Raw genomic sequence first — 25263 nt, 5'->3', positions numbered from 1 at the left:
ATTTGCTCACAGTTGTTACAAAGTATCTTATCTGAACCTGTGGCTGTTCTGGGCTCTCTGCCACAAGCCAATTAAGAAACATTGTATCTATTTTTAGCTGTTCAGTGCAGAGAAAATTGACTTTCTAGTACAAACCCGTGACTGCAGGTTGAGCTGTCAAAAGCCGGACTATCCCGCTGAAAACGGGACAGTTGGGAGGTATGCAACTACGTTACCCAGCTGGGTATGTAAGTAAGTTATCAGTGTTGGGAATCTTATACCAGTATGGGACCTAGGGTTTTCCAGATAAGGGATCTTTTCCATACCTTGTCTACTAAAAAATCTTTGAAACATTAAATAAACCCAATAGGCTGGTTTTACTTCCAATAAGGGTTAATTATATCTTAGTTGGGATCAAGTACAAGCTACTGTTTTATTATTACAGAGAAAAAGGAAATAGTTTTTAAAAATGTGAATTATTTTTGTTATAAAATAGATCATTTTAAAAAATCAAAATTATTTCATTATAAGGGAGATGGCCATTCTATAATTTGGAGCTTACTGGATAAGGGGTTCCTGGATCATGGATCCCATGACTGTACTTATGAAAGGGTGAAAAGTGAGCTCTTTACAGTTTATCAGAGGGTAATTTAACAAATCTCTATGCACTTGTTCAGAATTTTTCATGCATGTTTATCAAAAGAGTGAACGCTCACCATGTGATAAATATGCCTTAAAAATCCTGGAAAAGTAATGTGAGAGCTGTGAAATGACCCTCTAGTGAACTGTGGCGAGAACAATAGTAGATCCAGAGCAAGCGGGCCCTAGAAGTCCTCTGAAAAACACTTTTTTATCTCCGCCATAACATAATGCCTATTACATTTAACTATGTCTACATCGAAGCTTATGTGAGAGTACCCTCAATTTCAGGTTATCTGGTGTGTCCTAAAAAGTCCAGTTCAACGGTCCAGTACAACACACGCAGTCTACATTGTATTGCTCATTGCTAGACAATGTGTTGTAAACATTAAAGGAGAAGGAAAGGTACTAAAGCAGTTTATTGTCAATAGATTAGCCACAATAGTGCAAGCTATAACACTCTAATTATTCTGCAGAATGTTTTACCATATCTGAGAAAACTGCTCTAGAAGCTCTCTCTGATTGTTTAGGATAGAAGCTGCCATATTAGCTTGGTGTGACATCACATCCGGCCTGAGTTTCCCTGCTCAGTCATAGCTCTGGGCTCACATTACAGCAGGGAGGGGAGGAGGAAGGAGGAGAGGAGTAAACTGAGCATGCTCAAGCCCTAGCCCTGGTGGTTTAAAGGAATTGTTCAGTGTAAAAATAAAAACTGGGTAAATAGATAGGCTGTGCAAAATAAAAAATGTTTCTAATATAGTTAGTTAGCCAAAAATGTAATGTATAAAGGCTGGAGTGATTTGACGTATAACAAGTCAGTCAGGAAACTACTTCCTGCTTTTCAGCTCTCTTGGTTTACACTGACTGGTTACCCTGGCTACCAGACAGTAACCAATCAGAGACTTGAGGGGGGGCCACATGGGTCATATCTGTTGCTTTTGAATCTGAGCTGAATGCTGAGGATCAATTACAAACTCACTGAACAGAAATGTACCATGTGGCCCCCCCTCAAGTCGCTGACTAACTCAGAGTTATAGAGCTGAAAAGCAGGAAGTCTGATTCTGGCTGTTTTATTAGACATCTGTTCACTCCAGCCTTTATACATTACATTTTTGGCTAACTAACTATTTTAGAAACATTTTTTATTTTGCACAGCCTATCTATTTATCCAGTTTTTATTTTGACACTGAACTATTCCTTTAAGTTGAAAACAGGAAGTCTGTTACAGAAGCCAATGAGTATACAATAGAAGGAAAGAAATGATGTGTTTCTTTTGACAGAGGACTCAGAGCAGCATTACTTTGAGGGGTTACTGGTGTATTTAAATAGACCTTTCTTATAAAGCTTACTTAATTTTAGCCTTTCTTCTCCTTTAAGAATGGCCAAGGGGGAGATTTCTTGTCCGCAATTAAAATGCACAACTGTTGGCAACAGATCTCCTCAAAATGCTTCACCATTTGCAATAATTCAAAAGGCAACTTTGGAAGAACAAAGAGACCCATAGGTTTTATTGCAGGTGATTTCAAATATTGCCGGTGAAGAAGCTTATTCAGGAGCCAATTATACCCTTTATGGGACTGCACTAGGCAAAGCCATAATGGAGAAGGACTTTGGAGTTATTGTAGATAATAAACTTGGCTGTAGCAAGCAATGCCAGTCAGCAGCTTCAAGGGCCAACAGGATACCTCCCAACTGCCCAGTTTTTCGCGGGACAGTCCCAATTTTGACAGCTCAACCCGCAGTCCCGGGTTTGTTACTGAAATCGCCCGACTTTCTCTTTGATCTCCTGTACTGAACAGCCAGAAAAAGATAAATGTTTCTAACTTAATTGGCTTTTGGCAGAGAGCCCAGAATAAGTGTCAGAGGCACTTGGATACTTTTGTAATTTAATATAAGCAAAGAAACAATTGTTACTATTTAAGATAAGTAGGTCTCTTGGGGAAATTGTGACTTGCAGCTTAAAGGGCATGTCACCTTCATTAGCAAAACTGAAATAACACATAAAAACCACAGAAATGTGTTCAAACCTTCATAACCTGCCACATTTTGTAAAATGAACATCTTAATTAGGAGGTGTGGCCACACAAATCGGCGTGGTCAAAAAATGTTTGCCGTGATCTGTGCAGCAAATCAATTTGTCCCTCTTTCTATTTCCAAAATGTTTGGAGGTATGCAACAGGGTCTAGAACTGTATTTAAAGGGGAATAGAATCACAGAGGCCAGGATTTGTAGGCAGGATTCAAAGGCCTGGGCCTAGGGGCAAAGATCTGGGAGCAGCATGCTGCCCGATGGCCGAATGCAAACTGGGGACTAGGCAGGAGAATGTGACAGTTGCTTGATTCTCCCACCCATTCAGTCCCCAGTGCTGGCAATCAGTGAATGGCACAAGCTGGGAGAAAGTGAGGGAATGGCGGTGCGAGCGGGGAGGGATTGTGAGTTGGTGGACGAGCGTGTGGTAGTATGCAAATGGCGGGGGGTTAAAATCTGCCCCTGGATTCCTGGGAGGATGGGTTATTTTTCCACTTTGCAGAGTGCTGGTAAGGACCAATATGCTGTGCAGGTTTGGTCTCCAATGCTCAACTATGTATGAATAAATAAGGAGACCATATAATAATCTGTCTAATGCTTTAATCACTAGTAGGTCCTTCCAGCAGACACAAGGTCACCCATTACGATCAGAAGAAAGGAGGTTCCTGACAAATATTCTGGTTTTTTTACAGCAAGAATTGTGAACTTGTGGAACTCTCTCCCTCAATCATTCATTAGATTCAATTGAGAAAATGCAGAGTTATGGAAAATAGCTCATAGTACAAATTGATTCAGGGACTTGTCCAATTGCCATTTTGGAGACAGGAAGGAATTATTTCCCACTCTGAGGCAAAGTGGAGAGGCTTCAATGGGTGTTTTGCCTTCCTCTGGATCAACTAGCAGTTAGGCAGGTTATATATAGACATAAAAGGCTGAATTCAATGGATATGTGCAATTTTTATAACCTAAGTTACTATGTAACTGATCCAAAGAGGCAAAATCTACCTATCACTTCTATTTCAGGGGTAGGATTACTCTTTCTTAAAGTTTTTCCTTAAATGTTTCATATAATTCATAAATTATCAAATATTTTTTGACTTTCTCCTTCCTCCTCATCGGCCAACTCTCACGTGCTGTGGTTCTTGGGATATAGTGCTTGGGGCCCTGTTGTAGAGTATCCCATTGAATTCTGCCCATTGTGGGGTCATGGATGATGATGATGATGGTACTAGAAAAATGGCAGATTTTGCTAACATACCTTACTGGATGAATTCTTGGCTCCCAATGGTCATGACTGAGTGGTTCCGGTGAATGCGCAACTCCCCTTAATTATATTGGCTTATAATAAAATACAGGGAGTTGTGCATTCACAACAAGAACCACTCAGTCACTACCATTGGGTTCCAAGAATTCATCCAGTAAAGCACTTTAAAAAAAAAAAAAAAAAATCTGTCTTTGAAAGGATCTTCACAGAGATGCTACGGTCAGGAGAAGATGGTGATTTAGAATGACACATAATTATATAATGTATATATAGCAACGGGGGATAGAGTTAAGTGACCTTGTGCTAGATCTTAAATGAAAACTACATGTATGACATTATTGTATTATCAAAGTGCATCCTCTTTTATGGGAACACTTATATCATATATTTTTAGCAGCTAGGTTCCCACCATTACTATACCATTACATTTCCCGCAGTTGGTTTTATTACAGAAAAAAAACTAGGATGACCTAGTTTCATACTTAAATGTCTGTACAGACTACAAACATACTTATATGTTCTTTATTGCTGAGCTTGTTCTCCTATTACAGACTATTTTGGCTGACAACATCCCCGGTTATGTCAGACCTTGCCATGTTCACAAGCAATGGAATGGAATTGTAGCAATACAGGAGGGCTATGGGAGGGGATAAAGCTTACGGCCAAGCTACAGTATTTGGGAACAATTAAGTATTACTCAAAACTGCAAACTTGTAAGGCATTTACAGAAATGATTTCAAACTAAGCAAAAGGGAAATAATTATATGTGTTAAAATGTGCATTGTTTAGATAAATACAGATAAAAGAATAATGGTATGGAGGTCCTTTAAGTCTGTGTGTAAAGATATCATCGCACTACAATCGAGCCGGTCATTGGAAATAGAGAATTTTACTTACCTACTTGACGTAAATTCCTTTTCTTCAAGTCCCGACATGTCAGTACACATGGGCATTGCCCCTCCCAGACCTGGAGGTAGGACCTATAACATAGCCAATCAAAATGAATCATGACCTATAAGACCACATGACTTCCTCCTCACCACAGTTATACTTTTGCCATAGCAGTACAGTAACCAAAATAAATAATTGGGATGGGAAACCCTGTACTGACATGTCGGGACTTGAAGAAAAGGAATTTACGTCAAGTAGGTAAGTAAAATTCTCTATTTCTTCTACGTCCCTCCATGTCAGTACACATGGGATCTACCAAGCCATGCACCGAAAACAAGGGGTGGGAATAACCAACATAATGCAAAAACCAAACTGATGCTAAGGAGGCCCTGAGAAAAGGCCAGCATCACATCCATCCAACAGGGGAGCTGATAAATGTATATCTCCTGAAAAGGGTAGATAAAAGGCACAATAACAACATGTCCTAGGACATGGTAAACGATTAACAAGAGCTACAAAATCAACCACAAAATTACAGAGACCGGTACTTGAGGATCAAGCATTGCAGATTAAGAATAAACATATTCTGTTTAAAAAGGTTCCCTCAGTGACTAGAGGGATACCTGCAATATGGTTATCTGACAAAACCCCACCTAGGGAAGAACAAAAATCCTGCAACTGTTAAAACAAAAAAGGTGCCTAGGACAAAACCAGAATGATGGCAATAGCCATCTCAGAACTAAAACACCCTAGAAACCACCAGGAAATCAATCAGATCAGAAACTAAACACAACTTGAATGCATCTATCACCAGTGCTGGAGAAATACACGATCCTCAGCAATAGCAAGTGGCCCTAAAAAGACTTGGCCCACATTAGCCTGGTCCTGCATCTTAATGGAAGCAGCTCAAACCAGTGTTGACCGGAGTCACCTCTTGTAACGATCGCCGCCCGGAGCAGGCCCAGGAGCTCCGGGCGGCGCGTCCTCTCCTGCCGGCGTCGCTCCCAAGATGGCGGCGCCCATGGCCGCCACGTGGGTAAGCGGCGCCGGCGCGATGACGTCAGTGCGCCGACGTCGGCGCAAGGACGTCAATGACGTCATTAAGGCGCCAAATTCAAATAAAAAGCCTGTTTAGACGCCAGGATGGCGCCCAAGTATAGGAAACCTTGCCCTAAGTATTTCCTGGGTTCCCTGTGTGCTATTATTCCTTATCCTGATCCTGATTATTATCCTTGACCCCTGCCTGGCCTTTGGACTTTGCTGTTATCTGCCTGCCCCTGAACTCTTGCCTGGATTCTGACTACTCTCTGGATTAACCCCTTGGACACCGCGACCTTGCACCCTCAAGAAGGCTTCCTCCTTGATCCCGACTACCTCCCTGGAGGGAGCTCCCGGCTCCCTGACATTATACTTGGGCCATGGATCCTACTGAGGAAGCTACGCCTGATGTCGGACGAGCGCTCCGCGGACTGGCATCCCGCATGGAGGAATATGAAGCCCAGCAGTACCACATTGCACAGGCACTCGATACCCTTCTCTCCCGAGTGCCTCCAGCGCCTCCTGCTTCCCAAGCGGCTGCAAATCCTCCCTTGGCGGACGTCTCATCTAACACAAGTTTCTCGTCTGGTGAGCCTCGTATTCCGCCTCCTCCTCGCTTCAGTGGGGACCCACAGGCCTGCAGAGGTTTTGCTACACAGTGCCAGATCCAGTTCGAGTTTCAACCCTCGCACTTCCCCAATGAACGTTCCAAGGTGGGGTATGTAATGTCTCGTTTGGTGGGCAAACCGCTTGAGTGGGCAACATCTCTTTGGGAGAAGAATTCTCCACTGACTTTTGATGCCAAGGCTTTTCTGCAAACATTCCGTACTGTGTTTGATGCCCCGGGTCGGGTCACTAATGCTCCTTCTCGTCTCCTGCAACTCCGACAGGGAAACCGCAGCGTCAGTGACTATGCTATTGACTTTAGAACTTTGATGGCTGAAACTTCCTGGAATGACGATGCCTATAAGGCCGTATTCTATCAAGGTCTGTCTATTCGCATTAAAGATGATCTTGTCTCCAGGGAGTTCCCTGATCTGCTGGAAGATCTGATTGCACTGTCCATTAAAGTGGACACTCGTCTCAGAGAGCATCAAGTAGAGAGGGAGCATTGTAAACGATTTCAACCCGTGTTGGCACCTCGCTTCCAGAGACCTCTCTTGCAAACTCCAGCTGCTCAAGCTCCTCCTTCTCCTCCGGAGGAACCGATGCAGGTTGGAAGGGCTCGTCTCTCCGAACAAGAAAGACTCCGTAGACGAATGGCTGGCTTATGTCTGTATTGTGGCGGACAGTCTCATTTTGTGAATTCTTGTCCAGCGAAGCCCACGAGTTCTGTTCCCCGAGGTATATCTAGGGTAACACATGTAGGGGGCACTACTCCAAAGTCTCAAGAGAACACTCACAGGTTTCTCCTTCCTTTACAGATTCGCCTAGCCACTAAGACTATTGTTGGCTCTGCTTTCATTGACTCTGGAGCTGCGGGGAACTTCATGGACGCTCTGTTCGCCAAACACTTGGAAGTTCCCTTATTCCCATTGTCTACTCCTCTCCGAGTCACAGCCATTGACGACAGACCCCTGGAGGCTGAATTTATCTCCATGACGACTGGGGAATTGCCTGTGCAGGTTGGGACATTGCATAAAGAAAGACTTTCGTTCCTAATTATTTCCTGCCCATCCGTTCCAGTTGTGTTGGGTCTTCCTTGGCTGCGCCTGCATAATCCTTCCATTGATTGGTCCGCAGGACAGATTTCCCGTTGGAGCCCATTTTGCCAGCAGCACTGCCTTCCTGCTGAACCCCTCCGGAGGGTGAATATCTCTTTGTCTGATCTGAAGACTCTACCCCCCTTTTACAAGGAATTCGCTGATGTGTTCTGTAAGAAGTCTGCAGAATTCCTTCCTCCACATCGACAATACGATTGTCCTGTCGATCTCCTGCCTGGAACCATGCCCCCTAGAGGTCGTACTTATCCTCTCTCTCCAGCGGAGACCACTGCTATGAAGCAGTATATCCAAGAAAATCTTCAGCGGGGGTTTATTCGCCCTTCTACCTCTCCTGCCGGGGCTGGATTCTTCTTCGTGGAAAAGAAGGATGGAGGCCTTCGTCCTTGCATCGACTACCGGGGTCTTAATAAGATTACGGTTAAGAACCGGTATCCCTTGCCCTTGATTGCCGAACTCTTTGACCAATTGAAGGGGGCTAAAATCTTCACTAAGTTGGATCTCCGTGGGGCGTACAACTTCATTCGCATCCGTGAGGGTGATGAATGGAAGACGGCTTTCAACACTCGTGACGGGCACTATGAATATCTCGTTATGCCCTTTGGCCTTTGCAATGCCCCTGCCGTCTTCCAGGAGTTTGTTAACGATGTGTTCCGGGATCTCCTAGGAAGGTTCGTAGTCGTGTACCTGGACGACATCCTGATCTTTTCTAAAGACCTAGAAAGCCATCGCTCCCAGGTGAAGGAGGTACTCTCTCGTTTGAGGAAGAACTCTCTCTTCGCCAAGTTGGAGAAGTGCGTCTTCGAGGTGTCTAAGATCCCCTTCCTAGGATACATTATCTCTCCTGAGGGATTTGAGATGGATCCCGTGAAAGTGTCTGCCATCCAGGAGTGGCCTCTCCCGCTGTGTACCAAGGCAATCCAGAGATTTATCGGATTTGCTAATTACTATCGGCAGTTCATCCGGGGGTTCTCTTCCCGCATTGCACCTATCCTGGCCCTCATCCGGAAAGGGGGTAAACCCAGCTTGTGGCCTCCATCTGCCATTGATGCTTTTCAGTCCTTGAAAGAGGCCTTCACGTCCGCTTCTGTCCTCCGACACCCCAATCCTGAACTACCCTTCTGCATCGAAGTTGATGCTTCTGAAGTCGGAGCCGGAGCCATCCTGTCTCAGAGACACCCCGCTGATGGGAAGTTGCACCCCTGTGCTTATTTCTCCAAGAAGTTCTCGTCCGCAGAGCAGAACTACGATGTCGGGAACCGAGAACTCTTGGCTCTTAAACTCGCCCTTGAAGAATGGTGTCACCTCTTGGAGGGTTCTCTGATTCCTGTTCAGATTTACACCGATCATAAGAATCTCGAGTTCATCCAGTCCCTCAAGAGGCTAAACCCCAGACAGGCAAGGTGGGCTCTCTTCTTCTCTCGATTTAATTTTATCTTGACTTATCGCCCAGGCTCCAAGAATCGGAAGGCCGATGCCTTGTCTCGTAGCTTCACTCCGGTGGACCGCTCTCCTGAGAGACAAGAGCCAATCATCCCTCCAGTCAAGATTATTGCCTCCCTGTATCCACAGTTTGCCGACCAAATCCTGGCTGGTCAGTCTTCTGCTCCTTCCGGTACTCCCATTGGGATGGCATTTGTTCCTCCTGAGCTGCGTCTGCCTATCCTGCAACAGACCCATTGCTCCAGGCAAGCCGGACACCCTGGCCCAGCTAAAACTCTTGAACTCTTACGACGCCTGGTCTGGTGGCCTGATATCCGCAAAGATGTGAAAGACTTTGTTGCTGCTTGTAATGTTTGTGCCACATCTAAGTCAAGCCACTCCCGCCCCAGTGGGTTACTACAGCCCTTGCCAGTTCCTTCCCGTCCCTGGACCCACCTGTCCATGGACTTCATTGTCGAACTTCCTCCCTCCTGTGGGAACACGGTGATCTGGGTTGTCATTGATCGTTTCTCCAAAATGGCCCATTTCATCCCTCTGAAGAAGTTGCCCTCTGCGGTGGAGTTGTCCCAGCTATTTATCCAGTACATCTTCCGCCTGCATGGTTTCCCGGTGGAGATCGTCTCCGATAGAGGCACACAGTTTACTGCCAAGTTCTGGCGTTCCCTATGCAAAGACCTGGGAATTGTTCTTCAGTTTTCATCTGCATACCACCCGCAGACGAATGGGGCAGCTGAACGTGTCAACCAAGCCCTGGAACAGTTCTTGAGGAACCACGTTTCCCTTTGTCAAGATGATTGGTCTGATCTCCTCCCGTGGGCGGAATTTGCTCATAACAATGCCTGCCACACTTCCACTGGAAGGTCCCCATTTATGGCGGTGTATGGTCAACATCCTCAAGCCTTCCCACAAGACTTTGTGTTGTCCGATGTTCCGGCCGCTGATGACCATGCAGCCCACATGTCTGCTATTTGGGCCGCAACCAAGTCCAGTCTGGAGAAGAGTGCTCTGGTTCTTAAGACGTTTGCAGATCGTAGACGTAGACCCTCTCCTCCCTACAAGGTCGGTGATAAAGTCTGGTTGTCTTCCAGGAACATTCGGTTGAAGGTACCATCTCCTAAGTTGGGTCCGAGGTTCGTAGGTCCTTTTTCCATCCTGGAGGTGATCAATCCTGTGGCTGTCAGACTTCAGCTTCCTCCTGAGATGCGAATTCCCAACGTGTTTCATGTCTCCTTGGTGAAACCCGCTACCTCCAACCGCTTTTCTGTTGTCCAGCCTCCTCCTCCTACTATCTCTGTGGATGGTCAACAAGAATATGAAGTGGAGAAGATCCTTGACTCCAGAATCTCCAGGGGGTCTCTTCAGTACCTCATCAAGTGGAAGGGCTTTGGCCCTGAAGAATGCTCCTGGGAAGGATACTCTGATGTCCATGCTCCTCGTCTGGTGAGGGAGTTCCATTCCAAGTTTCCCCAGAAGCCAAGTCCTGGTGGTCCGGAGGCCCCCCGTGAAGGGGGGGTACTGTAACGATCGCCGCCCGGAGCAGGCCCAGGAGCTCCGGGCGGCGCGTCCTCTCCTGCCGGCGTCGCTCCCAAGATGGCGGCGCCCATGGCCGCCACGTGGGTAAGCGGCGCCGGCGCGATGACGTCAGTGCGCCGACGTCGGCGCAAGGACGTCAATGACGTCATTAAGGCGCCAAATTCAAATAAAAAGCCTGTTTAGATGCCAGGATGGCGCCCAAGTATAGGAAACCTTGCCCTAAGTATTTCCTGGGTTCCCTGTGTGCTATTATTCCTTATCCTGATCCTGATTATTATCCTTGACCCCTGCCTGGCCTTTGGACTTTGCTGTTATCTGCCTGCCCCTGAACTCTTGCCTGGATTCTGACTACTCTCTGGATTAACCCCTTGGACACCGCGACCTTGCACCCTCAAGAAGGCTTCCTCCTTGATCCCGACTACCTCCCTGGAGGGAGCTCCCGGCTCCCTGACACCTCTACACCAGAGATCAGTCCAAGATCCACTAACTCCATGCTAATAATACCTAATGAAGACTTAACTAAATGAACACCAACTCTGGGTTATCATAAATCAGCATATCATTGTAACCATTGTAGAGCCAAGCTGGTACCGCCCAGTAGCTCCACCAACCACCAAATCTAAACTGTGTATACAACAGCACAAGGATAAGCTGCTGAACCAACCAATGTGACTTAAAGCCATCTACCAGTAAGCTATGCTGTTGCCCCAGCCAACTGCTACACAAGCAAGCAATGGGACCCAAGCCAATTACAGTTCTAGAAAACACCCACAAAAGCCGAGGCCACTACAGCTCAAGCTGCACAATGCTACAGTTTATGCAAAAACTCAACCAAACCTGTGACCATACATAGAAGCTACTGAACCAGCCAACAGCTGGGATCACAATCCAAAATCAGGCATGCCAGAAGCTTATAGCCTACAAAAACTGGTACCAACCAGCAATGATGCACAATCCACTGGCAGAGAGCCAGCCACCATACATGCAACCAGTGGTGGACCAGCCAGCTATTATGTATTCCAACATAGATGTGCAAGGCCATTGTCACACTAGCAGGCCAAGATGCCCGTCAGCTGAAGTGTTTGCAAAAAAACAGAGTGGAATTCGAATACACAAGCAATAGTAAATAAGCCAGCTATTGTGAATGCCACCCTTAGGGACAAGGTAACCAACTGCACTGGCACCTGACACAAAAGTCAATTTCCATACATGCAACAACGGAGCACGTCAGTTGTTGAACTTGCAAAACCCTGGTCCACAAGCCAGCCTTATTGATAATAAGCAGTGGCATACAAGACCAAAAACAATGCATGTAAGGCAGAAGAAAAGGTTAGCTGTAAGCCAACATATGACCAACATCAGCTGCTGAATACCAATCAGCAACAAAATTAGCTATGGGCTGTGAAACTCAGAGCAAACACCAGCTGATGGTACAACCCATGCTAGATCCAACCAAATAGTCAATCATGCCTACTGCTGGTGTAACCAGAACCATACCTGCAAGGATTGCAGACAAGACAAAACCAATGGCTGTTGTCCTGCCAAGGATTGCCACAAGGCAAACAGACATGCCCACCATGGGCCACAGCAAGAATAGTAACCATGCCTATCAGCCACCACAGCCTGGCTGGTGACCTATGCACCATAGGTCACAGCCAAGACTGGCAGCCACAAGCCCACAAGGACTATAATAAAAACTAGCGGCCACCTTAGCCAGGGGCCACAGAAAAGGCCAACAGCCCAAGAACCCTGGTAAAAGGCAAGCAAGCACCTAAGTTAAGGGCCATGAAAACAGGCCCGCAGCCATAATAACCCAGGTAAAGGACAACCAAACAAATGTGCCAAGGGTAAAAGACCACATGAGCCAAAGGCTCATGCAACAGGCCAGCAGAACAAGGGCCCTTGTAAAAGGCCAGCAGACCCAGGAGCCGAGGACCATGGTAAAAAGCCATGGACCAAAACAAGGGCTCTAACCCAAGCCAAGGGCCATAATGAAAGCTAGAGGCCACACAAACCCAGCTCCCTGGCGAGATGCCCGAGGCCACACAAAGGGCCATAGACTACAAGCTGGCTTCAAGCATGTTAAGGTGCCAATAGACATAACAGTAAGTGCCCTTTAATCTACCAACAATTAAAGAAGGGAAACCTACAGTCACAAAAACTCAGTAGATGTAGTATAACAACAACTGAGCTCCCAACAAAAGCCACCAGATGGGAATAGAATATCTAAGAGAAGGCTTACATCACACAAAAAGACACCATATAACTCAGAACACTGCCTGTTAAGTGTGGAAACATCATAGGAAAAAATGGGGTACAATGCTGCTACAGCAGAACAAACCCCTAGCCGGTCCTGGAAATACCAGGTGTAATAAGAGCACACTTGCCTACTGTGTCTGCGAAAGAGAACTCGGGCTCACAAACCTAAGACCTCAGATGACAACTATACAAGAAGTCAGAGGAATACAGGCACCTAACCAGATAATATGCGCTAGACAGTAGGAATAATCCAGACAGATCCTTGGTGGCAGACTGCTTCTAAGGAGCAGACTCAGGGGCGTAACTAAAGAGGAAGCAGACCCTGCGGCTGCAGGTGGGCCCAAAAGGTATAGGGACCCATGAGGCCCAAATAAAGAGCAATTTCAATACGTATTGGTAAAAAAAAGCACAACCTCTGGATGACATCAGGTTACAGCACTGAGCAGACTCAATGTAAGGAAGGGGCTACCATACTGCTTCAACAGTGCAAGCCTCCAGCCAACCCTGCAAGCACCCAGTGTAATAAAAGGCAAATATAACCTCTGTGTCTGCACAGAGGACAATAGAAACAACAGAAGCAAACTGAGGAGTATCTGCACATTACCTGATAGCAATGAAAAGTCCGCAGGTTGGAAACTTCAGCAAGAACCCGGATAGCTTTCAGCTGAGGGACATAATTAGCTTATTAACATGCAGACTTAGTACCTTGTGTAACTGCATTTTGCACAGAGGACTCCAGCTCACAACATACGACTTCATATAATATAAGAAGGAACACAGGCAGCTTACCAGATAGCTCCGACTTGTCAGCAGGAATATCCATGCCAGTGGAACACTGCTTGTTAAGAGCAGACTCATAAGAAAGGAAGGAGGTGCCATACTGCTTGAGCACATGAGCCAATATAACCACTGTGTCAGCCAAGAGGATGCAGGTTCACCCATACAAAACTTAAAATATTAAACAGCAATAGCAAATGGGCCAAAGGAACACCTGCACCTTACCAGATAGTGACTAGTTAGCTTGATGGAAACTCCAGCCAAAGCCCTGATAGCTTTCAGCTGAGGGACATATTAAGCATATTAACATGCAGACTTCCCAGTGAAATTAATGTTTCAAATACACAATGGATACTGAGAAATCAAAATCTCTGGATTCAGGTACCACACTGCTTAGGCAGAGGGATTCACCAGCCAGTACTTAAAGTATAGCAAGAGCCAATACTGTATTTTGCACAGAGGACGCCAGCTCACAACATAAGACTTCAGATAATACAAGAAGTCAGGGGAACACAGGCACCTTACCAGATAGCTCAGGCTTGTCAGCAGGAATATCCAGGTGGAACACTGCTTGTTAAGAGCAGACTCATAAGAAGGAAGGAGGTGCCATACTACTTGAGCAGTGCAACCTCTAGCCCTTCCTGGAGGTGCCAATATAACTTCTGTGTCTGCACAGAGGATGCAGGGTCACCCATACAAGGCTTAAAATATTAAACAGCAATAGCAAAACGGGGCGAAGGCACACCTGCACCTTATCAGAGTGGCTAATTAGCTGGATGGAAACTCCAGCCAAAGCCCCAATAGCTCTCAGCTGAGGGACATAATTAGCTAATTAGCATGCAGACTTCCCAGTGCACTACACACAGTAGATAATGAAGAATCATACTCACCAGCTTCAGGCTGTTATAACTAGCCCATATGCATACCCAAGGCCCTTTTGCAGAAGTTCTGTAGAGTTCTGTAAAGTCTCACATAACTCAAAATAAAAGGGGAGTCCAAAAAGCTCACAGGTAACAATGTGGGAAGCCCACACCTGTGTCTGTTCCCAAAAAAGCACTAGATTGAATCTTGTGCCTCGCTGGGCATATAGCAGGGGGGCTGTTTTAGCACAGGGCTAGGACCATGGGTATGCCCACACCTGCACCTCTTCCCAATAAGCGATAATTTACAGATTATGCGTCTTGAGGCATCAGGTAAATTCTTCTCCATTACCTGGGAATCATCCCTCTGTGTCCACACAGAGGTAAAAAATAAGCAAAAATAAATAAATAAATAAATAAAAATACAGAAGAAAAAACAAAAGGCTCACAGGTAATAATGTGGGAAGCCCACAACTGTGTCTCTTTCCAAAAAGCACTAGATTTAATCTTGTGCCTCGCTGGGCATATAGCAGGGGGGCTATTTTAGCACAGGGCTAGGACCATGGATATGCCCACACCTGCATTTCTTCCCAATAAGCGATAATTTACAGATTATGCGTCTTGAGGCATCAGGTAAAATCTTCTCCATTACCTGGGAATCATCCCTCTGTGTCTACACAGAGGTAAAAAATAAATAAATAAATAAACAAAAAGAAAAACAAAAACTGTGTTTGATTTCTCTCAAAATTCAACAAAAAATAAAAAGTGAGGAGGGAGATCCTACCTCCCTGTCCAGTAGGACAAAAAATAACTGTGGTGAGGAGGAAGTCATGTGGTCTTATAGGTCATGATTAATTTTGATTGGCTATGTTATAGGTCCTACCTCCAGGTCTGGGAGGGGCAATGCCCATGTGTACTGACATGGAGGGACGTAGAAGAAAAGGGCATTGTTTCATTTCAATATCCTTGTCTCAATTATCTCTGTTTCTTCAGCTATGTCAACTAAGGAACTTAATTCCTTGGTACTCTGTACTTCCTTTGCCGAAGGCCTTTATTTTCAATGGGAAAATACATTAGGAAAAGAAATGTCCAAGTTTAAGGGGTAGTTGACCTTTGAGTTAACGTTTAGTATGTTATAGAATGGCTGATTCTAAGCAACTTTTCAAATGGTCTTCATTATTTATTTTTTAAAGCTTATTAATTATTTGCCTTTTGCTTCTAAATCTTTCCAGCTTTCAAATGAGGGTCACTGACCCCATCTAAGAAAACAAATGCTCTGTAAGGCTACAAATTTATTGTTATTGCTGCTTTTTATTTCTCATCTTTCTATTCAGGCCTCTCCTATTCATATTCCAGTCTCAATGCATGGTTGCAATGGTAAATTGGACCCTAGCAACCAGATGGCTGCTATTGCAAACTGGAGAGCTGCTGAATAAAAAGCTAAATAACTCAATAACAGCAAATAATAAAAAATTTAAACCAATTGCAAATTGTCTCAGAATATCACTCTCTACGTCATACTAAAAAGTTAATTTAAAGGTGAGAAATCCTTTTAAATTGCTTCCCACAGCCTGATAAATAGAAGCACGTACTGCCCATCAAGGAAAAGAAACATATGCGCTGTATAGGGTTATAATAAAAATGAATGCACGTTTCCCTTTTAAACTAACTTAAACATTGACCTACGACCATCAGAGAAAACCCCATCTGAACCCCCCATACAATGAGATCAGGGGCCAGATTCTGTCTTTGATCACATAGCGGAGGTCTAAAAGCTGTTTCTCTTGTGCCCAGAATCCGATTATCGTGATGTGTTCATTCCACTGCTCTGCAGAATGAGAGGGCTTAGAGTCTAATTTTATCAGCGGGCAGTGGGATGAGCAATGCAGAATTAATCCCTTTGAGAGAGTTGAACCACATAATGGCATTTCAGGGGGTTGCTGAAGGTTAAAGGGACATAATCACTTTTGTATTTATGTGCTGTAAGTGCTATCCTTCATCCAACAGAAATAATAGTGTATACATATGTTACAAAAACGATTTGAGTATGATTAAAAATGGTATTATTTTTTAAGGCAGTTATAGGGCTTACCTAGCCAGTAGCTTAGTTATCTATAAGCATAGCAGTTAGGTCTGTCTTATTTGCATTTTCCTGCTATAGACTCCAACAGGTGGCCATAGATGCACCGATAATATTGTGAATTTTCATACGATATTCAGTGTATGTATGGTGGGAAAAGAGCCGACCGATATCGGCAGAAGACTTCAATATCGGGCTGGATGGAAATTTTTGATCGGATGCCTTTGAAGGCCATTGTTAATGCTGAATCGTCAGATATAGGTAGAATTCTATTGTTTCTACCTGTATATCTGACGATTCAGCTCTATACGTGTGTATTGAAATATTGAAACAAACAATCTTTCTTGGAAAGATCTTTTCGATTGTTGTATGGCCACCTTTAGGGAGGAACTCCATGGGCGATTTTGGGGCGTATATATACGCCTCACAGATACTCCTGGGAGTTATAAAGAGATATAGAGTGAGCACTTTGCTGTCCCACTGATGATACGCCAATGTTTAACATATCTTTATTATGATAAGGGGATAGGCTGATAAAATGTTGACTCTAAAGGTAAAGGGGATCCAGAACTGAACTGACTTATATGTGGAGAGATTTGGAAGTAGCCCAAATTTTACTTTAGGACATTCAAGACCCAAGCCTGCTCCCCTTGCCGTAAACTGCTTCTCCTCACTCTCCCCCACCCCTGATTGCGTTCACAAGGGAGAAGCAAGGTAAATGGTACGTGACAGGGGAGGGGGTGGCATTTGTAGAAGCTGGAGCTTGCGATTGGGGTGGGGGCCCCTGGGTGACCTGGACACCCCAATCCGACACAGGTGCACAAAAGCAAACTTGTTATGGTTGTAGTTTGCCGACTACTTATTAAATATTACTGGGGGGGGAGAAACTGCCCCATAGCAGAGCTGTCCTATCTGTGCCTCACATTAACCAGAGAGTTGGGAAGACTGCTCAGGGCTGAAGTTGTACAAAGAAAGAGTGGTGGATATGAAGTATAGTCTGGGGCCAGTAGGGCAAGAAGGAAATAGTAGGGTAAAGCTCCCCATAGACGCGACGATTCTTCTTGCAGAACGACCGATTTTGGGGAAGTCCGACCAATCCTTCGAAATTATGGTGCGGTTAGTGGGAATCGAACGATCGCCCATCTTACGACATCTGTCAGGAAATTGATCGGCCAAGTCAAAAAATCTTTGTCGGCCCCAGTGCAATCTATCTATGTTTGCAGGGCCAAGCAGGCAGCTCCCCTTTGTTTTCCTGGCAAATTGGTCTTTTTAGTTGATGGTCAATTCGTATGATCGTACGATCATTCCGAGAAAATCGTGGTCTCACGATGGGGATCGGATCTTTTAAAAATCTCAACATCTATGGCCAGCTTAAGATGCCATCAATAAGACTTTATATCAGAGATCCTCAATCTCCAGGCGTTCAGTGTTACTGAAGTACAAATTCACAGAATCTGACAGCCAAAAGCTGTTAGGGCAGTAGTGCCCATACTTTTCTAATGCAAGGTCTACTTTTAGTGATGTTGTCCCATTATGATCTACATCCATAAAAGCATTGTTAGCATTCTGTTCCATGGAAAGTATTCCTTAAAAACTGATTCATGTAAAATATATATTTCTATATTTCACAAAAACTGTTTCTTATGTAACCTTAACATAATAATGATTTGAATGAAAAGCAAGGAGGGTGATTTAGACAAGCTGTTTGTGGACAGTGTCTTCAGATCTACTGATCAACAGTCTACTGGTAGACCCCCATCTACCTTTTGGGAACCCCTGTGTTAGGGGGTGCAGAGAGTGGTAGTTAACAGCTGAAGTTTGCACAGTCACACCTCATATAAATAAGTGGCTGCCCAAAGTCTGTTTTGCCTCATGTCCCTTCAAGGGCAATGGCTGAGTAAAGGGCACTAGGCAAAGCATTTTTCCTGTAGTGTGAATTTAAACACCAAAATCTGTTCGCTACATTTTTGCCATACTTTGCTTGATGCCTAATTGCACCTATGTCATTAGCAGGCAAAGAGGTAAAGGCATCCCTGCCTAGTCTGCTGGATGGTGATACCAAGGAGACCCAGAGAGTATATGGAACAGTGTTCATCTATGATCCTGATTCCAGATCTCAGACCTATTAGTAATGGTTTGCCTTTCTCCACTCATGAATGCTATTACCTGCTCCTTGAAATCCTCCACAGACGTACAGTTTTCCTTCTACTGTCCCGGCGCTGCTGGCGTTACTCCTTAGTGAAAGCAGGGGGTAAGGCATGGCAGGCCCATCTCTCCAGAAGTCTCCATCTGGGTTATAAATCTCCACGGCATCTAGACACTTCCTTGCTTGGCCTCTGTCTGGCCCAGTACAACCAATGCCACCTGTCCATCAGGGAAAAATACTTCTGGTTAGGCAGTGTCTTAGCAGTGGTTGCCCATCTGATTTACCAAGTGAGCGGTTGTAACTTACATTATGACAAGTTCAAACAAAATTCATCCCCACTGCTTAGAAAACAGCTCCGGCAATACTATAAGGCTTATTTATTATCATAAGGTGCTCCTTTAGTGTATGAGGTGCATTGGAGACCTGTATTTAACAACTTCCTTGGGATACAGATCAATTCTTGCATTTTGCACATATACTTGGAACCCTAAGGGCTAGTCCACACGAGGAGAATCAGGGAGATTTTGTCACCTGGCGACTAATCGCCTCGTCTTTTGAGCGACTATCTCCCTGAACTGCTTTAGCGTTTTTCCCCACAGGCTACAATGAAAAGTCGCCTGCGCTAATGCACACGCGACAATGCGTTTTCTATAGTCGCCCCAAAGTTGCATGTATGTACTGATAAAAAATATATTAAAAAATTACGGTCATATCATGTATAGCCCCTCAACCTTTTGATTAGCCTTGGGTACTGTACAGGATCGGCCCATGTATGGCTGCCTTTAGTATACTTATACCATAAGTAAATTTCACACCATCAACGTTTATGGAAACACAATGGCTTCTCTATAATGGCGTCCTGCAGGAGTCAGTCGAGTTTGCTATTTCAGATTCAGTAATGCTATTAACCGACACAACTCCTCTGGGACTGATATGAGATTCCTATCTTTAAATTAGATGTATCCTAGAATGTAATTTGCAGTTCATTTGTTTGGGTTAGTGGATCTGTAGAGAAAAGTCAATTCATGGCAGTGTTTTATTTCTGTCTTTTTGTTGCAAGCTGTTCCAGATATGCCCCAGCCCTAAACTGCGTATAAGTTGTGCAATATTTACTACAAATAATATTTAGCTCCTCTTAAAAAAATTCCAAGCAGATGGGAATGTCTTATATTTTAGGACCTATCATTTTATTTTTAAACAATGTATTGCCATTAAAATTGACACCAAGCACCCGGTCCCTCTAGTAACTGTGGATCTGCAATTCTTAGCATGCTGTGCTGTTATGCTATAATTTATTATCAGGTGTGGGTAATAATATTAATATAGAAGGATCACCTTTGTACCAACAGTGTCCTATCAAATCTCAGCAGAGTCTTGCATTGCCTATATTGCACTGAGCTGCTGGTCACATAAAGCAATGCATTGTTCTGTACTTGTGCTGCTTCTTCAATTGCCCTTGAAATGGACATATGCCCTATGTGTTGGGACAAATACCTTCCATAGCAATGTTGCTTAAAGCTCAATGATTTCATTCCTCAAGAAGTGCTCTGAGCTAAAATCAGCTGCACAGTGCAGGGCTCTAAAATGATCCAGAGACTTCAGCTCTCCCTCAACGAAACTAAGGAGAGCCCCTTTATTCCTGCCCCCTGGCCAGAAGACACATAGGGCCAAGGGTCTTTATATCCTCCTTCAGTTTGGTTGGTAGGGTCCCCTTCTCCACTGAGATCGGATGAGGCTTCTCAGGATCTTTGAGCAACAGTCAGGGAGGTCTGGAGCCTCATGGACACATAGTCTTCCCCTAGGCATTTGGGGCAGAGCCCTAATGGTTCTTCTGCACTCCAAATTACTTTGTTTCTAGCCCTAAGCACCTAAAGAGTGCTACATATCTGTCCTTTTCACATTTGATTGCAGTGTAATAATAGAGGAAATTGCACAATAGTCACCATATATTGGACTGGTGCGAATTAATTTCATTTGATAATTTCATTACATCTTGGGGTGCCTACTTTGGATAGCTAAAGCAAACAAAATAGTCAGGTATACATCCCCTTTAAACACCCCTTTCTAACAATATAGGAACTTGGAAAGGTCTTTGCGTAGTCTGTATTTCTAAAAGTTTGACTTTTTTAGGGACAAATACCAAAACACAGGGACTCCCTGTAGAGCCGGAAAGCTGCAGTTGGTCTCCACTACAGTCAGTCAGCTTGATGGTATAAAATGGCCAGCATTTGGGCCCAGAGAGCAGACTGAGCTCCATGTTGAACTCTGACTGACCTCCAGAGCTTGTAGAATGTAAAATATGTGAGTCTGCTCCGGCCAAACACTGTTGAAGGCTTGTTACCAGCGGCCATTATGCAGGCAGCAGTTCCAATGTAAAATTCCACTCATTCCTGTACATAAACGTCCATTGTAATAGTCTCAAAAACATGGAGAAAGCTTCTAAGATATTGAAGGAAAATACAATCCTCCATCAACATGCAGGGAAATATTTACTGTCAAAATAAATGATGAAGATAAGAACAGGCCTACTAAAACCACCCTCAATTCATAGGTTTCTGTTAGACCCGATGTAGTGACTGAGTAACATGGCACCATCCCAACTCCATATTGTTTGGCTCCAGTCATGCTGCTTCTCCACTTGAGATGCAAATTGCTGTGGGGCTTGTGCACTTTCTGGTCTATCCCAGGTCTAAATACGACCACTTGTGGCTCTTATCTTGTGTATATTTGGTTATATCATATCTGGAGCAGTAGCTGGCTTAAAGAGAATAAGAAAATCATATGAACGAAAAGAAGAAGGGCTGGCTATGCCTTTGACAGAATACAGACCATGTCTTTATAAGTTTCCCCCTGAGTGGGTTCCTTATGTTGGAGAAATCAGATTTAATAACCGAAAATAATTCTCTGACAAAATAGCTAAAAAAAAGCAAAATAGAATAGAGATTGAATATGGGTTGACACTGAAGGCATTTTTTTTAAACCTTGGTAGCTATTTAAGTAAACAGAAAATATAAATAGATCTGTATATACTGAGGGACATTCATATTGCAGGAATTGTGGAACAGGCTGAATGCTGCAAGTCATCTCAATCGAATCAGATAATGGAAATATTGAAGCTTCTATATGCATTAGCTGGGATGCAGCCAGAAGGGAGTTGTTCATGAGGGAGATGGGTATATTTGGAGCAGGTGGAGGTTCTACTGCGCTGTGATACCATGTTGGATCCAATCCAGTACAAGGTCATGGGATAACCCTCACTTTTGCACTTAAGGACAGGGACACACGTGGAGATTCAGGGAGATTAGTCGCCCAGCGACAAATCGCCTTTTCTTCGGGGCGACTAATCTCCCAGCAGTGCCTTCCCGCTGGCTAGAATCTAAATCGCCGGCGGGATGGCACTTGGAGTACTTCGTTTTCCGAAGTCGCCATTGTGTCTCTGCCCTAAAAGGGAATTTAACCTGGAAATGAATAGGGCCCAAGGGATCTAATAAAAAACACAGAACAAAATGTATTCAATGTGAACAATTTGAAAGTCTTCAGCACGTCTTCCATCTTCCTTGCCTTGTTGGTGGGTCAGTTTGCAGGTCTGTTCTCGGTAAGAACGGGTTTGAAAATAGGTTAAGGGAATGGGTCACTTAGTAAAGCCTTCCTAGCATAAAATTACACATTTTAACATGTTCTTACTCCCCATATCTGTTCAATCACATCAACACCACCGCCATTGCTTGCCATGATTGGTCATGCAGCCTATTGGCAGTATTGCCCTGAAGTGCCCATTGGGTCCACCAACAAGTGCAGTATCACCAAATTCACTTTGCCAGAATGTTTAGCACAACAAAGCCCCTGCCCAAAGCAGTTTATAAGGCACCTAGGACTAACCAAAACATATCTGCTGTTTTTCCTACAATTTTTCCTACAATTACAATTGCTCTACTACAATTAAACTTTGACCTTCCAGCAGTTGTTAAACTACAACTCTCTCAATGACAATGACAGCTGGAATATGATTAGGGTAATTGCCCATGGTACCCACTTCTTGAGCAACATCCTATATTGCAGTGACCTAACTTTGATCTGAGTTTGATCTCATTCAAGACTGAAATTGGGTCGAAACCACAGCTGTACTGAACTGTCTAGAGAGTATCTGAGGAATAAAATGTATTTCTCCTTTATTGATCCTTGTCTTGAGAGAAATCACGTACCATCACACCCACACTCTCTTCAGGGAATCCGTGTACAATTGCACCCACACTGTCTTCTGGCATCTGCACTGTAAACTAATTGTTGGATAGAAATGAACCAAACTGTCCTGACCTATTCTTATTCTCACATTTCCCATTTGATCCCTTGAATGAAACTGTCAGCCCACAGGCTATTTTCTCTCCTGGAATAGCCATTGTGAAGCGCCTGACCTGAACCTGCCATTCTGTATTCTTTTAATTCAACACGAGAACGAATTAAATATTACACAAGGCATGGCAGAAATTTCTACTTCTCTTTAGGAGAGTGCAAAAACTGCATATTGTGGGGCCCTGAGAGCAGAGGGTGTAGGAAGGAAAGCTGGAGATAACAGGTATAGGATAAGATGAGGCAAGATGGAGACAGAAACAGTGTGTCTACATTCAATGTTGCCCAGCCATCAGCCCTTCAATTGGTTATAAGTTTGGGTATTGGTTGGGACCCCCCTAAATGTTTCTACTGAGTTGGTAGGTCCAAATATTTAGACACCATGTATAAGGGTGTTGCTAAATTGTAAGTGTTTGCATTGGTAGACCTCAACTTATACTATCTGCCAGTCCACATAGGGGCTACTAAACAGCCAATCACGGCCATTATTTGGCACCCACAGGGACATTTTCATGCTTGTGTTGCTCCTTAACTCATTTTACGTTTGAATGTGGCTCACGGGTAAAAAGACTGGGGAACACTGGTCTAGTAGCACAGTTAACCTTGGCCCCGATAAAGAGGAACACAATCACAGATAATGATACATCATGTAGGGCTCAATTCGATTTTGGAGTCTTAGGAGCTTCAAGAGGAACATCTCAACAGCTAATAAGATTGTGTAGAAATGTACATGGGATTATAAAAAATCATGTTATGGTGCTGTCTCTTTAACTGCTGCAAACTGTTTGTGAAATATGCAGCAACCTACAATGCTACTGAGTTCTGTATGGCTTTAGCATGGTGCAAACCAACTCCATGGGGTAACTCCCATGTCTAAGAGATGCTTACGGTTAGCTTGCAAAATCCCTAGATTGGATGCATTTTCTTCTGTTTTTTTGTAGTTTTTAAACCCTCTAGCACATGCTATAATTCAGTTGGCAGTCCAGGCATAGGGAGCAGCAGGGGGCCCCAGTGAAGCACCTGTTATTGCCAGCCAGGCCCATTGTTAATAAGTATGGCTCCCTTCTCCAGTGCATTCTGGGCTCAGTTCTGCTTTCTCTCTCAGGCCAGCAATTCTATTCGCAGGATGCACTAAAAATAATGGTATTGTTTCAGTAATGACTGAGCTGATTCAGAGAGTCTTGGATGGGCCCCAGAAGCAGAGGCAATGTTTCAGGACAAGCATCTTAATGGAATGCTCCAAATAAAGATGTCTATACAAATACAGCAAGTGTTCAGAGCGGGGGCCCCAAATCTGTGTCATTTCAAAGGGACACCCACCCCACAAAATTCTTATAAAGGCTTCGCTGAAGAAAAGATTTTCACCAATTGAAGGTCAAATCCAAGCGTGATGTCATTTTCTTTGCATCTACATAAGTCCTGCTTTGTTTCCTACTGCCTCTTACACGTTTCTTCTAAATAGGAAGTGCAGAGCTGGTATTGATTGGGAAATCCTATTAGAGAAAGCTTAAAGGATCAAAGAGGTACTGGTTTGTTCCCCAAGGTAACTGCTCCCAGACAGCTAATTAAAACATATTCAATGCTGGGAAAAATGTCCCTTCTCAAGCTTTGATAGGCCTGTGTTTTCTAATAGGGCACTATTATTGTATGTAAGTAGTTCAGGTCATTCTATGTAATACATATTGTATACCAGTTCCTTTCTGGGGTACTAACAATGTTATGACACATATACCATTATGTACATTGTGTATAAAGAGCACTAAGGGTAACCAGAGCTCTTTGTTTTTTTTTAAACAGAACAGAAAGAATTCTTTCCATGAGCCATCTTTGAGTTTTGTCTTTCCAAACTGGGGGTGAGGATTTCCTGGTCTGAACAACCATACTGGAATTGCATTATTATTATGACACTGTGGCCTTTGTTATGCACTTCAGGGGGCACTGAGGTTTTCCCATTTAAATTAACTTTGAGGATGATGTAGAGAGTGATATTCTGAAACAAGTGCAATTGATTTTTATTTGTGGTTTTTGAGTTATTTAGCTTTTTATTCATCATCGCTCTCCAGTTTGCCATTTCAGCAATCTAGTTGCTAGGGTTTTAATTACCCTACCAACTAAGCATTGATTTGAATAAGAGACCGGAATATGAATAGGAGATGCCTGAATAGAAATGAGTAATAAAAAGTAACAATAACTATAAACTTGTAGCCTTACTGAGCACTTGGATGGGGTCAGTGACCCCCATTTGAAAGCTGGAAAGA

The 25263-nt window shown here is 44.0% G+C and overlaps 1 protein-coding gene across 1 annotated transcript in view; it reads right to left on the bottom strand.

The window, feature by feature from the left end:
* Positions 1 to 25263, bottom strand: part of kbtbd12.L (kelch repeat and BTB (POZ) domain containing 12 L homeolog) — a 64496-nt gene that overhangs the window by 19464 nt on the left and 19769 nt on the right. Inside the window, exon 5 of the mRNA XM_018257135.2 lies at positions 18679 to 18876. Within this exon, the coding sequence (XP_018112624.2) occupies positions 18679 to 18876 (198 nt within the window). The remainder of the gene's footprint in view (positions 1 to 18678; positions 18877 to 25263) is intronic.

This window comes from Xenopus laevis, chromosome 4L (genome assembly GCF_017654675.1).
Source record: "Xenopus laevis strain J_2021 chromosome 4L, Xenopus_laevis_v10.1, whole genome shotgun sequence".
Taxonomy (NCBI): domain Eukaryota; kingdom Metazoa; phylum Chordata; class Amphibia; order Anura; family Pipidae; genus Xenopus; species Xenopus laevis.
This window is presented reverse-complemented; position numbering and strand designations above follow the sequence as displayed.